The following is a 15,332-nucleotide window of genomic DNA, read 5'->3' on the forward strand; positions in this document are numbered from 1 at the left end:
AGCCGGGCGCAGGGGCTGCGGCGGGAAGCAGGTTTCGCAGAGCCTGCCATGGTAGGAGCACGCGGCCCTCAGCGTGCGGCCTGCGGCTCCCTCAGCAGCGCTCGCGCTCCCGGCTGCCATTATTCCTCATCCGCGCCGCTCCCAGAGCCCGGCAGGATCCACAGGACGCCTGGCCTGCTCCATCCTCAGCACAGAGCCCGAGCGAGGAGACCCCCATGATCTGCGGCCCTCCCGGCGCCCACCCGCTCCTCACAGGCAGGGAAGATCCGCCGCAGCGGGGCTGGTGGCGCCGCCCGGGCCTTTCCGTGGGCTCCTCTGTCCCCAGCACAGCCTGGGAGAAGCTGCTCCGGGCTGCACAGCGCCTGGGAATATCCTTCATCCTACTGCCACCTCGTGGAAAGCGAGCAGGGAATATTTCACCGGGATCACAGTACCTTTTCAAGCTCTTCTTTTCCCCCATCAGAATAGGGATGGGGAAAGCAGGCAGGTGTTTCCCAAGTGGAATTAAACACAGCACTGCTCCCGCTGACCATGGAGCGCAGCTGGAGCTCGTTCCCGTGATGTGGGAGCAAGTTTTCCCTCAGCCCTGTCCCCACAGACCACAAGCACCTTGGATGTCTCTAGTGCTGCCTTTGCAGGGTGCGAGAGCCCTGCACGTGCTCTCATCCTGGCCCTTTCGGACCGACAGCTGCAGGGAAACGATTCCTGTAGTTTGGATGTAGGACCCAGAGGAATCCAGAGCACCAAAACTCACGAAAAAAAGGCTGCTGGTAAGTGAGCACAGATCAATCTTTACAAATACAATCCAAACTTGAGAAACAATGGGGATCTTAACTGGTCTCTACCTCAAATCATCCTTTAAAAAGAACAAAAAACTGCATAAATAGCAGTGTTTTACAGAACTCACGGGGGGCAGCRAAAATCAGGAGTGGAATCTGTGACTTTCTTGCCACTTTAACTATCATTTGATTAAGTAAAGCACATAGTCTTGTTGGATATGACAAAAATGTCTCCTTAAATGCTATCAGCTGCTGTCATCTGCATGTAGACAACCCCATGCTACAAGCTGTATTTATCTACTTGCTAAAGCACAAACCTCTTCTCTAAACAGAGCTGGAGCAACTTGAGATGACACTGCACTTGCAGTGCAGCAGGTGGAAAAGGTTGGTCGAGCTCTTCACAACCACTTAGCCTTCAGTCCTACCTCTCCTGCAGCACCAGCGAAAACACACACGTGCTCCAGTCCGCTGCGTTGTCACAGGAGAATGAAGTTTCCTATCATGTGGTATCATGTTTTAACAGGCTTTTTCCCACTGGAAAAATATATACACACACACACACATATATATAAAATACTTACAAGTTGAAAACACAGTGAAAAAAACTCAACTAAGTCTTGTGGCAGTGCAGAACTTGTCTCTCAAACAGCCTGAGAGCCCAACTGTTGCAACTGCTCTGGCTCCAATGGGGGAAGGCAGCTGCTTACCCTTAAGCATTTGCATGAATATCGAAGAGCAAATCTTGTCCTTTGCAGTTCTGTCCATTTAATTTACAAGTGCAACCTGAAAGAATCTACTGTTGCACTGACTGTAAATCATCTGGTAAGACATGAGGCAAAAATCAGACACACGGGACAAAGGGCAGACTCCTAGTGTAAAACAACACTTTAAAATGCAAACGAAAGTCAATGGGTTGCAGACCTCTTCTGTGAACTCCCTGTCTGATCCTTCTCATTACAGGCACCCTCACATGGCCACTCACAGCCTTTGTTTTYCAAAAGCAAATAGAGTTAGCATCCATATAGTTAGCATCTCTGGTCCAAATCTAAACATCATCAGACATGTATTATACTCTTATTTTGCATATTAATATACTTCTGAATACACAGACAAGCAGTTTGCCCCAATTCATTRACCACATAGCAGGGCTCGCATTCAAATCTTATGGTCTCTGCATCCAGGCATCTGCCCAAAACACTGAAACAGAAGCCTCAACAATGGCAAAATGAGCWTATTGACAGAGCACAAAAATAAAATGCTTTGAAACAGTCTGTTACATGGATATATTTATTGCATTGCAGTTTCAGCACTGTTAAATATAAATATTTATATCTAGAAAGCACAATATTGCAAATTCTGTATTTTTCAGTATGTTCATAGCAGCATCAGCTTCCTAATAAACAAAATATTTAGGAAGACAAAGGAATTACAGATGAGTTACACTCCCATTCATCACCATTTGCCCAAAACATGGTATTGCAGCTGTGAAACAGATATTGAAGTTACCAAACCTGACCTTGAAGACATGAGTAATTTCGAGATTGAAGTGCATCATTGTACCTGATATCCTGCACATCTTAGTGTGTTGAGACATAAGGCTAACAGTCAAGTGCCTGGAGAGGGCAGAGGATCTAGGTATCTGCATTACCTGACGTATTAGAGTTTCGGTAACAACACGTAGGGTTTTGACAGCACTCACTGCTCCCCAGGGCCCCGGCGGACAGGCAAGGATCGCTCTCGGATGCGCCACAGCTGAGGAGCCCCAGGGGAGGGAGGGAAGGCGACTTGCAAAGGCCATAGAGTGAGCAAGTGGCAGTGGCGAGATCGGATTTTGTGAGCACCTGACTCCGACCCCACRTCAGTCTGGTAGGTCATGACATTCTTCAGTGTTTCATTTAGGAAGTTTGATAAACTGCTAATCAGGTAACAAGTCCCTATCCGTGCAGCTATATTGGRCCGTCTGAGAGGAGGTCAGGGCAACTACTCACCTTGTAATGCCCCTTTTAGTCCTAAAGAAAGTGAACACTTCTCTCATTTTCGAGTCTCAAGATGATCTGTCAAGCAGCAGATACAATGATACAGCTGCACTTTGCTCTGCAGCAGTGGAAATCAGAAGCAATTGCTAAAGGAGCAGGAACAGCTTTCATTTCTTTCCTGAGGGAGAGCACTGATCTTCTGAGAGGAAAAAAGGATGGATATGTTTTTACACAAGCTGATCAAACTGCTTCTCATTCTAAACGAATACAAGACTGACTGAAAGTCTCAGGTGTACTAATTTTCTTCAGCTAAGTCACCCAGTGTACACTACGAAGCGAGCAGCTAATAAAAGAGTTATCCAGGAACATCTGAAGCCATTTTCCTTCCCTGACAGGTCTTCATTTCTGTCAGCTAAGAGCACGAGCACTTACAGTGACATCTAAAAGGCCTTGTAAACATCACGAGACAAGCCATCTCTGATAGTCCTCTGCTAAAGGAGTCCCTTCTCCTGCACCCTCAGAAGAGAACAAGGATAACCAAGGCTCCTACCGTCCCTGCATAAAGAGGAAATTTGCTTCCTCGTTCCCTTCTCCCAGCGGGTTTCCCTGGCGCCCCGGGAGAGGCGGGATCAAATGCGGCAGGCAGCAGGGCCGGGGCCAGCAGCGGCTCTCSGGCACAGGCGGGAAAGGCCGGCGCGGCGCCGCACAGCTCCCGGCCTCCCTGCAGGACAGCCCGGCATGCACAGCAGGCCCTGCGAAGCCTAGAGAGTGACTRTCAGGTAGGGAAGCTTCTCTTACCTCCCTCTCCTCAGCCTATTCTCCCGCTTGAGCACGCCAGGAAAGCCGGCACTGGGAACACCGGGGCGGGAGGTGTGAGGCTGCAGCTGGGAAAGCGCTCGAGGAGGGCCTCAATCCCACAGTGTCACCCCGACCCCCGGGCTGCCTCCTCACCAGGGGCTTCACTGCTCACTCTGCCCAGGCTGCCAATGGCCAATAAAGGTGGCAGGGGCAGATGCTCCTGGGCAGTATGCAGCTTCCTTGCATCATTTCTACCACACGATCACAGATGCTTTTTCTCTCCTGATACATTGGCAAAGTGTGACAGAAAGAGCCTTGAATTTTTGGCAACTGTTTGTCTATCCCAGCAGGTTTTAACCTATACAGCTCTTACCGATTCCTTTGTGGCTACAGAGGCAGGACAGAAGAAAAGGGGCTTTGAATGACAGTAGCTTTTAAAAGTTCACTGTTAGGTACAAAACAYACATTACTGGCTACATGAACAGTGCTGCAGCTTTTAAAAAAGTTATTTATCTGACAGAGACACAGGCACTGCTGGAAGAGGTCTGAGCGCTACAGTTTCTGAATGACAGCTTAAGTGCATTCTGATCTTTTGGTCCAAGTATACCTAAGGTATCGATATTTTTGGTGAATTAAAAAACCAAAGCACAACTCTGACCCTCTCCTCCTTTGCCAGAGCAAAGCAAAGCTCCCGCTTCGCTCACTAGCCAGAACAGTATTGCCAAGATGTTACAGCTCCCCTYGAGTCCCTGTGACATCCAGGCACCCCTTTCCCCCTCCAGTCCCAAGATCAGGCCCCATGCCTCAGCACACTGCAGCTTCATGAACATGACCCAAACAAGGACACACAGGACAGCACTTCCCGAGTCCTCAGAATTTGCTGTCCTGTTATTTGTGAGGATAACAGCACCAAGAAAACTGCATGAAGCAAATGCTCCAGACACCTGAGGACTGTAAACTCCAATTGCTGCTTGCTAGCAACTCTCATTGTAAACTAGAGATTGCTGATGGTCTGCAAAYTGAGCTGGGTCTCCTTGAGCTGTGTTTTCCTGTGTGCACCTACTGACTTTGGGTCTCGGCCTGGCTAGGCTCACCTGCCATCAAGCATGGCAGAAYAGTTTTGAGACGATTATCTCATTCTGCAAAGATGACTTCAAACCTTCCCCTTCACTGGAAGGCAGGAAATATTTCTTTAGCCTCTCTGCTTCCAGCGGTGGCTTCAAACATTTTCCCCTGTGCATCTTGATAATATCTTTTAAGAATAAATACAGATTTTTTGGTTTGCAGTACCTTAATTACAACAATATCATCTTTGATCACTGTATCAGGCTGTATCACGTAATTCCACAAATTCTGTAATCCTTTCAATTTCCAATACCATTTCTAAGTATGAGCTTTTCAACACGTTTCAGCAAAGACAGTCTTAGGATTGCTATAGTACAAGCTTCAGATTTTGAGCCCAAATTCAAGAAGCAAAAGCATGAACTGAAACAGTTCTGGGCTGCACAAGATGCATATTGTAGCACTGACATTTTACACTTTGCAACACGAGCAGAAGAGAAAGTCTTTGCATGAATTCACAGTATTTTGCACTCATGCTGTGAAGCAGACACCAACACGTTATCCAGCAGCTTCTCAGAAAACAGCTTGCCTGGCTGAAGGAATCACTGCATCTTGCTACTCTTGTTCTATTTCCCTTTAAAGGGCACAGCTTTATGCCTTTTATGCGTATTTCAGCCAGTTACAGAGCTTTCAGTTTAAGCTGGTGATTATAATTCTGACCCATTTAATCAAAAACTGAAAGTTTCTCTGGAAAAAGATACCTTCAAAAATTGAGTATTTTCACAGTTTGCTGTTCTACTGCATTTTGATACTCTGGGTGATAACAGTGATTTCACCTGGCTCATTTAGGTCTACCATGGATTTAGGGCCTTAAGTCTGAGTTCTAAAGTCTACAGAATTTCTTATTCTAGGAGAACATCAGAAAGGGTAACAGTGAGCGCAGCATGTTGGGAAGATTGCCAAATTCAACAAAAATTAGACCCTTTTGTCCTTCCATTTTTCCTCCTGGAGACTCCTTCATCCACTGCTAGGTGCAAATGAGTGTTTACTACAGCAAAYTAGGAAAAAACAGAATTGTTGAGAAAAAAAGTAAAGAATCAATTTACTCCAAAAGATCCAAGATAGAAAGTTCTTTCTCTGCCACTRCCCTTGCAGAGAAAAAGCATGAATTTTAACAAATTGCCTCCAGTAATCTGGATGAAAAACTGAGCCAGTAACATTCCTCATGGAGGAAAAAAAAAAAGAGGGCAGGAAAGCCTTCTCCTGCTGAGAGATCTGGCCCTGCTTCCAAATGGTACAGAAGGAAAAGCTTCATCAAAGACAATGAATCCAAGAACTGAAGGACGAGAAACAGATGGAAAACAGTTCCCATCGACTACTTCAGCAACACCCTGGGGAGGAGATGCTAAGGACCTGTGTCTGGCTCAGTGAAAACTTTCAGGCAAGAACCAAAAGCTGCACTAGCCACTTGTGAGAAGGAACACCACCACGCTTCCTACAAGTTTTCTTCATTCCTTTGGCCTTATTTGTTGTACTATCRCAGCCCTATTTATTCCACTTCCACAGGTCTGTTTATGAAGTGTTTCATAAAAATGAAGCACCTGTGCAAAAGGGTTTCCCATGAAATAATCCTGTTCACAATAACCATAGCTTAAAGCTAAAATAGCAGCTCTCAGCCCATTTCCATTCACCTGTTTTTCCTACTTTCCCATGGCACAGATGAATTTTATGCCTTAGTCCCAAGAAAACCCATTCAGATTATATTTGAAAGGTTTATGGATTGCATCATCATATAAAAATAGCCATTCTTAAAGAAACTACACGGGATTTTGCTCCCCACTAAGCTGTGTCGGCAATCAAAAGACATATGATGACACTTCAAGAAATACCTGACATCACACTTCAACTCCAAGAATACTCCACAAAGTCACTGCTGCAGGTGACTCATATTTTGCAAATGACTCTGGAAATCCTCAAATTTTCACAATCCTTCTTTAAAGGTAGTTCAGAAGACTCTGTGGCCTGCAATAGCTCGGTACCTCACAATAAACATGCTTGAGGAATCACTGCTGTCCATCAGGCTGAAAAGTGTCCCAGAAATACTGGACAGACTGCAAACAGTGTCATCAACCTCTGCCTAGAAGTTCTTCATAGCAAGCCCAAAGTTTTCTCTCCTTCACACAGTTCTTTGCCTCCTAAGACTATCTCCTGGCCACGTTGTTTACTCTTTAGCATAACAACTTGACATGTCTGTGCTCACACCTTGCTTGTGACACTGTGGCAATACAGGAATGGCAGGAGCAGACAGAGAACTTGGATTTTATGCTGAGTTTGGAAAAGTTAAAAAAAAAAAAAAGAAACAATTAAAAAAATGTTTTCAAGTATTTTTTTCCCCTTTAGGTTTACATGAATCTTCAAGTGAGGTAGAAGACTTCATTCCAGAATATCACATTCAATTTTGCTTAAAGAGCAACTTCTCTGAAGGACTAAACATGCAAGTGACAAAATACGGACAAGCTCACTTGCTTAGTCACAATCAAACACTATGCTTGAGAGAGACAAAATTCATAAACCAGCATTTTGAAAATGGGCTTTAAAATGGTATGGTGTCAGAAGAAGTGGGGAAAAGGAAGACATGTTCAAAGATCTGAMGTTGTAAAGGGGCTGTATTTAGGAAGCTCTTTGAAAATAATAGGAGAGGTAGACAGGAAACTCAGAAACAAAGGAAGAACCACCAAATAAAGGATTAAGTCTCAAATGGAAGACAAAATTTCAATTAACTCCACAAGCAGAAGAGATAACAATGACAGAAAGAGGAGAAGCAGTTTAATAATGAGGTAGAGCAAGAACAAGCAGCCCAACCGTCCGGTTGTGAACCAGGCTTGCTGACCAACATTACCATTTTGGAAGAGCAGATTGGTGGTGATATAAAAAACAAGGCACAAACATAAGTCTAAGCACCAGCATTTTTCATGGAACCTAAGAAAAAAACCTTTGTAGGTGTGAAGCAACATACACCTGCAAGATTTCATGTTGGGCAGACTGAAAGAAACACTGAGATTTCTAGTAGCTACTGAAAACTTGGTGAAGCATCAGGAGGAACACGTCCCTTGTTTCTAGGCTCTTAAGTTTCTCATAATTTKTGAGGATTATGGTCATCTGATGACCACACAAAAAAGTGAACTAAGCAAGGTTCAGAAAGCCAAGAGAGCTACGGACAAAGACAAGAGCAATCTTCCTAAGCCAGATTTTAGCAAATAAAAGTGCTGAAGGGGTGTGGGAAGCACAGGGGARAGGAAGAGCAGACCACATGAGCACAAACAGAAACCGCCCAAAGGAGAAGAAGCAAAAGCCTCCAAGGGAAGGGTCTTTCCAGTGCCTAGTCTTATTTCAGAGTAGGAAGTGATTACAGCAGTGGAGCTGTACATGATAAGAAATGATAAATATTCATTTATTCAACTCTTGATGAAATTGCATCAATAGTACTGTTTATTTAAGTACTTTTGTCCCATGCTGAACTTGAGATTACAGCTCAGAGGCTGAGCTGATCAATCTTCCAAGCCCCTCATCATCAGAAATGTTGACACAAACGTTTCAGGCTCCCCCAGAGGCAAACAGCTGCTTTGTGCACCCAGAAACTGCTGCTAATGATTTCTGTAATGCACCCAAGCACCAGATATACACCCAATGTGGCAAATGCACCATGCTGCTTGCTTGTCAACAGAAATATATGTCACTGAAGAGCAGAGTCACTCAGTTTGAGAACTTATGGCATCATTAGACAGCTCATAGCCTACAAAGCACTAAAAAAGTTGTTTTTTTCCTACCCACTGCCACCCCAAAACATTATCCTGGCAGTTTCCCAGCTTCATTTTAAACACAAGCTGCCACAAAGCATAAGGTAATTGAGATGAATACAAGAACAGAGGGTGAAATCCAGTGTCATTTGACATCCAAGAGGTCAAACTGGATATTCACAGCCTCATTTACCCTTGAACTTTGTATTAGTTCTTGGAAAGCAGTTTATACCTGCAGACGCCTGGCCTGATCTACAGCACCTTAAGCACACTGCTGAAAATTACTTGAGGAGCTGGGTTTGACTTCAAAACCACCTCAGGCACACCTCCAAGGCAGAGCAAAACTGGAATTAGAAGACGCGTCATTCACACAGATCTCAAAAGATTTCTGCTCCATGAGAACGACTGGAGAGGCAGCACCCACAGCTTCAACAGAGGGAAGTTGGAAGGTGCTTAGATACAGTACAACTGTGTCCAGCACAAACGCTCAAATCTGAGAAATCCTACTTCTTTGCAAACTTCACTATTATACTAAGTAGCAAATGGATGAATGATAAAAATACCATTTTTGATATGCATCCACAACATTCACAGCTAAAGCCCCAATATGGAGGTCCCTGGATCAGCTACATTAGCTGCTTGCTGGTGATACAGGGCAAAAGCACCACAAATGGGAGCCTAAGCTTTGATACTGAAAATTTAARATCTTGCCATCATTCACAGAAACAAAACAAAAAACAGTGTTACAATTGAGAAGAGGTTTTCTATCACGCAGGGCATTACAGAGCTAACAGAYATCAGAAGTATGTCATCCCACCTTCTTATACACTACTTCAAAATGACTACTGGAATTACATCTGGAAGAGAACATATCCATACAGCAACAGCTGATAAACTGTTGGTTTCACTAGTAAACTTTTGAGATTACTCAAGACATGTGAATATACAGCATTACTGACTTGCTTCAGGTGGAAGCCTGAATTTATGCTCCTTGAATGTGTGCTACAGTTAGCYTGTATAACCAACTACAGCAAAACTCTCTTCCAGCTCTCTCCTTTTAGCTTCTTTTTAAGGATCACGGGGATCTGTGCTCACCTCCCTCATGTCACAGAAACAAGTATGTTCTGAACTTGTTCTGAGACCCCCCTTGCCACTCTCCCCACAGCAAAGACCTCAGGAGGCTGCTTTGCACCAAGCTCACGATGCCCCAGTTAGAACCAYCTCCCCTACCTTGTTATGGTAATGGGAAACCCACCAGAGTACCCCGATACTCAACATGAATGTTAAACAGCAATGAGAGCTACAGCGGCAATTCATGCTATCAAGTAAATACACCGACACGGCTCAGCCAGGTCAGTGTGCTAAATGCACAAGCAAGACATTCTCTCCTCGAATAAAAATCTGGTTTATGTGGCGTGTAAACACCTGCTGATAATCCACCTTGGGCCTCTTCTTTCTCCGAGACTGGCTTCTTGCATGGGTTCCACCAGCACTGGCACCCTCTGCGTGGGCAGTCCCGCCACCCACGTCAGCTTCACCTCGGGTGGCCACATGCAGACTGTCACCTGGCACCATCTTCTCCCCAGCTCTGCCCAAGCGTTTTTGCCTCTCACGCTCATCTTCTGCTCTCCCCCGTCCTGATCCAGCTTTCCATCCGAGCGTCTGAGGGTCATTTGTTGGGACTAGCTCCTCTGAGACAGTCTTTGAGTCAGCTCCCTTCTTTGCTGAGGACTCCTGCAGTCTGAGTCTGTCAAACAGCTGTAAAGGAACATTTAACATCATAAAACAAGGGAGGCCTCCTGTTTTGCACTTCTACATGGTGAATATTTGTACCTGAATCAGAGGTCACAATAAACAGTTAAGGAAGAACCTTCACTATCAATAAAAACTGCATTTCTTGATAAAGCCAAATTGTGATATAAGGTGAACAGATCTCATGCACATGCACAGGTGCCTTTTGTGAGATCATTATGGAATGCAATTAGGGAGCAATACAGATGTGCAGTAGCATTTAGCTTGTGGCAGGAACAACACAAGTCTACCACATTGTTGTTCCTGTAGCTCCGTTAGTTCTCTTTCCACAACCCTCTTGGAACATTATCAGTAGCCCTAGAGAGATTTCCACCCTTGCCTCCTTGGGCAGGACACAAATCCTCTTGTTCAGGAGCCTCAATCATCAAGGAGGACAAACTGAGGAACTGATGGTTTGTGCTCCCCTAAACAAACTAAACTAAGGGAGGCCTTGAGGGTATTCTGGGAGGTGAGCAGACCATAAACAACAGAAAACAAAACAAACAAACAAAAAGTTAGAACAGCAGATCCAAAGTACTGTACGGACTCATTAACCTAAGAATACATAGTACAGAAACTAGAAAMGAAACAGCTTTTATTCGGCTAGTAGGCAAGGGTTTTTTGGKTTTTGTTTGTTTGTTTTTATGAAATATGGATAAATGAAGAGCATTCTCGGTGAGCCTGTCTCTTCCTAGCAACAGGATGGAAAGCCAGTCCTACAGGCTAAAAGAACAATGACAACTAATTGTTTTAAACTAATCTTTTTAAAAAGAGAGTTTGGGATCCATTAGAAAATAGATTTAAATTGCATGAATTTAAAAGTAAATTCCTAACAATGAAACTATGTTTCTCTGATTTTCAAAAGGCTGAAGGCTCTGTCATTCAACAGAACAGCTCTGTCACAGCTTTTTTATTTAGTTATTTTTGTTCAAAAGTTCATCTATTATATGTTCAGGTTTTCACTTTGAAATCTTTTGTTTGTGCAGCTGGTCCTAGATGGTATCTTGCTTTGCAGCAGCATGAAGCAGCTTGGTCATCACAGTACTTGGACCAACAAGGAGTTCAAATGACCAAACTGCATCGGAGACAAATACTGCGGGTTGCACAAACTCTGGCATCAGATTTATGCACTGTCAAGTCACCTCTCAGAACAAGTTTGAGCTGGATCACTCACAGGCACAAAAAAAAAAAAAAACAAAATATTTGTGCCATATTAGCTACAGCACAAAGTATTGAATTTATGCTTGGCTGTTGGAGGACAGGCAACAGTTTCAGCTAGACACTACAGAACAAATGCATCAAAAAGCACAAAGTGACTTTACAGAAGATCACATTGTATTAGCAGCAACTGTGATCTGATATTAGGAATCTGAAAGTCAGAGCTTCTGTTACACTGAACTATGGCCAAAATACCTTCAGAAAGGCCAGATTTTATTTTCCAGTTCAAGTCATGTTTAAGTCATCTGTAATAAAAGCAAGTAAAACATTTCAAATGTAAATATTATTTTTCAGTCAATGCTCCCTTTCTACTACTTTGAAAAATGTGATATTCCAAAAATTAAAATGGGAGATAGTTACCTACCCTGGTTAGGGTAAGCTGAGGTTCAACATAGAAAGCTTTGCCCAGGACTGGTTTCCTGTATGTCTCATCTACATCTGTGAGGGCCTAGAAGATTAAAGAAGTGACAAGTTCAAAATCAAAATAAAAAACACAAAGGGCTTTCAAACCAGCTGTGTCACAGCATTATGAATTATGCTCTATTTCAGGGACAGTTCATCCTAGGAACAAGCTGTGCTTTGGAGCTGGCTTCTTAACATCTAAGGTATAATGCGGTATGAGAGCAACAGAGCTGCAAAGCTCAGCATCCATTCTGCATTACTTGCAAGATCTTTCTGAGCCTTGCCTGCAAAATCCTTCTGTTTTTCACACTTATTTCCAACCATTTCAGAGCTCCAATCTCACAACTTTTTAATAGCTGCTATCTCTATCCATTGTCTTTAAAATCGTCGTGAAAGAGTAGGAAAGAGACAACCCTCTGTCTCTGACATGTAAGTGACTTATTAGTGAAAGAAAATTGGCTACTACTATGTTTGGATTTTGTAGAGAAAGCTTTAGAAGCTTGTGATATTTTTCATACTCTACCTTGGTGTATTCTAATCCAATCCTCTGAAACTGCTGGGAACTCAAATTTCCCCCTTATCCTCACCTAAGACCGTCTCTAAAATGGCTAAGCATCTCTCAGATACTCTAGTGCATACTCTAGATACTCAGTCCACTAGGACTGGAAATCCAGCACTCAGTGCAAGGACAAATTAGCTTTATGGACCACAAAATCACACTCTTATTCTCAAAATGTTATTTGCTTAAACCTGCCACAAATTTCAGTGTAAATCAAGGGAACAGTAACCATATTCCAAAATTTCCAAAACCATATTACCATATTCCAAAACTTGTCAAACGCAACCAAAAACCCTGTGCAGACTCCACGAAGCCCCTTGAAAGTGCGGATATGGACGTTGATTTTTACACCATCTCGCACGCAGCGATGAAGCTCTCCCAGCGGGCTGCCTTCATGAACTAAAATAGAAAGAGAATGTCACTTATTTTTAGACAAGCACATTTATAGAGGAAAATATGTAGAAAGCTGCTTTCCTGTACAAGTACAGCACATCTTGGAACAATATTTGCTTTTATGGTAAGAAGAAAACAGAAGTCCCAAAACACTGTAACTCACTTAGACTGTAACTCCTAGATCACCAAATCTCTGGCACATTAAGGACAGCAAAGATTGCCGAAAATATCAAGGTCTCTCTTTATTAGCCAAAACAGTCTTACCATAAAATATTCTTGCTGTATTTAAAAAGGATCCTGGGTAATCCTCATTTTAATTAACTGTGGTTCAGAGGAAACACAACCATGAAGTGTACGGATATTCCTGATAGCTGAGGAAAAGTATTTGCCTGAAATACACCCTACACAACTCTTCACATTAATAAAAACAGCTGAAATGGAGATGAACTCTCCCCTTGTGCTTTAGGCTTTAATTTGCACATTACAAAATGCATACTGCAGACCAAAAATAGCTGATCTGCATTACTGGGCTGCATGATAACACCTGTACCGCATAAAAATATCAAACGTAAAGCTTGTGCTGTCCAGACTGTCAGGCCATAAAGCTACTGCTTTTCCACCAGGCTGCTCCTACTTCTCCGTATTACATGAGGCTCCAGCTTCACCAGCTCAAAAGGCAGAACACATTATTCAAGAAACCTTTCAGTAATCAGACACCCACTTCTCAGAAAAAAATAAAAATAGCAATGTGAGTAAATTATTTCTGCAACACCATGTCATTGCAAGTATCCAAGCCTGCTATGACCGGGCTCTGCATGCAGCTAGATTCTTCTGCAGCTTTTGATGCTGTTAATACCAATATTAATAATTTTTCACCCTCCACGCAACCGAGCAGCACTTCACATATCAGTTATCCAGACATCTTCACAGTCCACGTTGTCTAATCACTCATTCCTTCACCATGCAGAGATTAAACATGTGCTCTGAAGAGAAGTACCTAATTTTTTTGCTAGACCACCACTAAACCTATTTCTTAGAGAGGTTCTTCTAGGTTTCAGTCATCTAAATACAGATTCTTTATGCGAAGATCCTAAATCAATATTTATTCTGCACAGAATTTGTGCAGAACCCCAAGCTCACATGAGGAGACATAGAGGCAATGAACGTGTTCTGGCATCTAAGTATGAAAAAAGATCTGCTTTAGGCATTCAAACCTGAACATTTTGGGCTTTGCTGTTTTTAGAAAAAGAACATTGAGGCAGTACTGGTTGTTATAAGAGATATTTGACTCCAAAAAAGATGCTATATTTGTAATTAAGTGCACCTAAGTTACATCTCATTTGACTGCCATGTCAATTGTTTTTGGTATAGGTGCCCAAACTGCACCCTTTAATGTCTATAGGCTATTACCCTGAATGCGTGTATAAATTCACCCAAGAAACTCATACCCTCATCACAGGTAATGAACTTAACAACATTATAGCTGCCTCCCACGCCACTGCACTGCTCCTCCACCACGTCACTGGGAACTCCAGCACTGTATTTATGCCCCCAGGACGTACAGGTAGCGACCAAGAACTGTTTACCAGGGTATCACAGACTCACATGGCGGTTATGTTTTAACTACTAGCTGCACAGGTTCAAACCTGACGCCTGGTTCTTTTCAAGCCTAACAGCTTCTTTTCCCTTTTTTTCTTGAAATCAAGAGGATGAATACAATCAGCAGAGGAGGAAGTCAGCATGAACTAATCAGTGCAGCCCTGAGTAGCCAGAAGGGGCTGGCTGTTCCAGTAGCCAGAAGGGGCTGTTCTCTATTTCTGCACCCAGGTGGCCCAGCACTCGCTGACCACTCACACCTGACCGGACCACTACCCTCCTCTCTCCCGAGTCTCTTAAGCAGCTCCTCTTTTCTAAAGACCAGCTGGTTCCACCTGCGCTCCCGCCTTCGGCTCCAAACCTCCCCGCAGGGACCTTTCCAGCCACTGTCCTGCACCCCTGCACGGCTCCGCACTCCACGTCCACCAAGGTCCCAGCCCTTCCCTACTCCCTCCATCACACCCAGGCTGCATCTTCAGCCCTTACGGTCCCGCCAGACCTCCAGCCCCCATCCCAGCCCATATCCCCTTCTCCAGCCTCCCCAGACCCCCTGCCCAACCGCCTGTCAACCGCTGGCACCACCAGCCTGCAGAGCCAGTGCCAGCCCCAGAGCCCCATCCCTTCCCCACCTGTCCCACACCCCCATCCCTGCCCCTTTCCCACCCCAAACCTCCATCCCCGTCTCCCATCCCCAAACCCCACCTCCCTCTCCCTGCCCCAAACCCTCCTCCGAGCCCTCTGCCATCGCCGAAGCCCGCACGCCTGACCCTGCCGGCGCCCAAACCCTCCATCTTCATCCTCCTGCTCCCGAACCCCCGCGGCAGCCGGGCCCCGCGCGCCCTTACGCGGCATCCTGGTGAGGACGTTGCGCGGCGCCCTCCTGCGCCGGGCCGCGCCGCGCTCGGCCGCCGCCGGCTCGGGGCCCGCGTTCACCATGAGGCTGCGGAGGCGCTGGATGCGC

The 15,332-nt window shown here is 44.6% G+C and overlaps 1 protein-coding gene across 1 annotated transcript; it reads right to left on the reverse strand.

Annotated features, from left to right (window-relative positions):
* Window positions 1–2,700: 2,700 nt before the first annotated feature.
* Window positions 2,701–15,331, reverse strand: LSM11 (LSM11, U7 small nuclear RNA associated; the record flags this gene model as incomplete). The annotated part of the gene is made up of 4 exons (XM_026047523.1): window positions 2,701–10,170; window positions 11,786–11,869; window positions 12,642–12,781; window positions 15,217–15,331. Coding segments are annotated over 4 exons (744 nt in total), but the record flags the coding sequence as incomplete, so codon positions are not given.
* Between the last annotated feature and the right edge of the window lies 1 nt (window position 15,332).

Source organism: Nothoprocta perdicaria, unplaced genomic scaffold, assembly GCF_003342845.1.
Source record: "Nothoprocta perdicaria isolate Ctin4 unplaced genomic scaffold, notPer1 scaffold_5, whole genome shotgun sequence".
NCBI classification, from domain to species: Eukaryota; Metazoa; Chordata; class Aves; order Tinamiformes; family Tinamidae; genus Nothoprocta; species Nothoprocta perdicaria.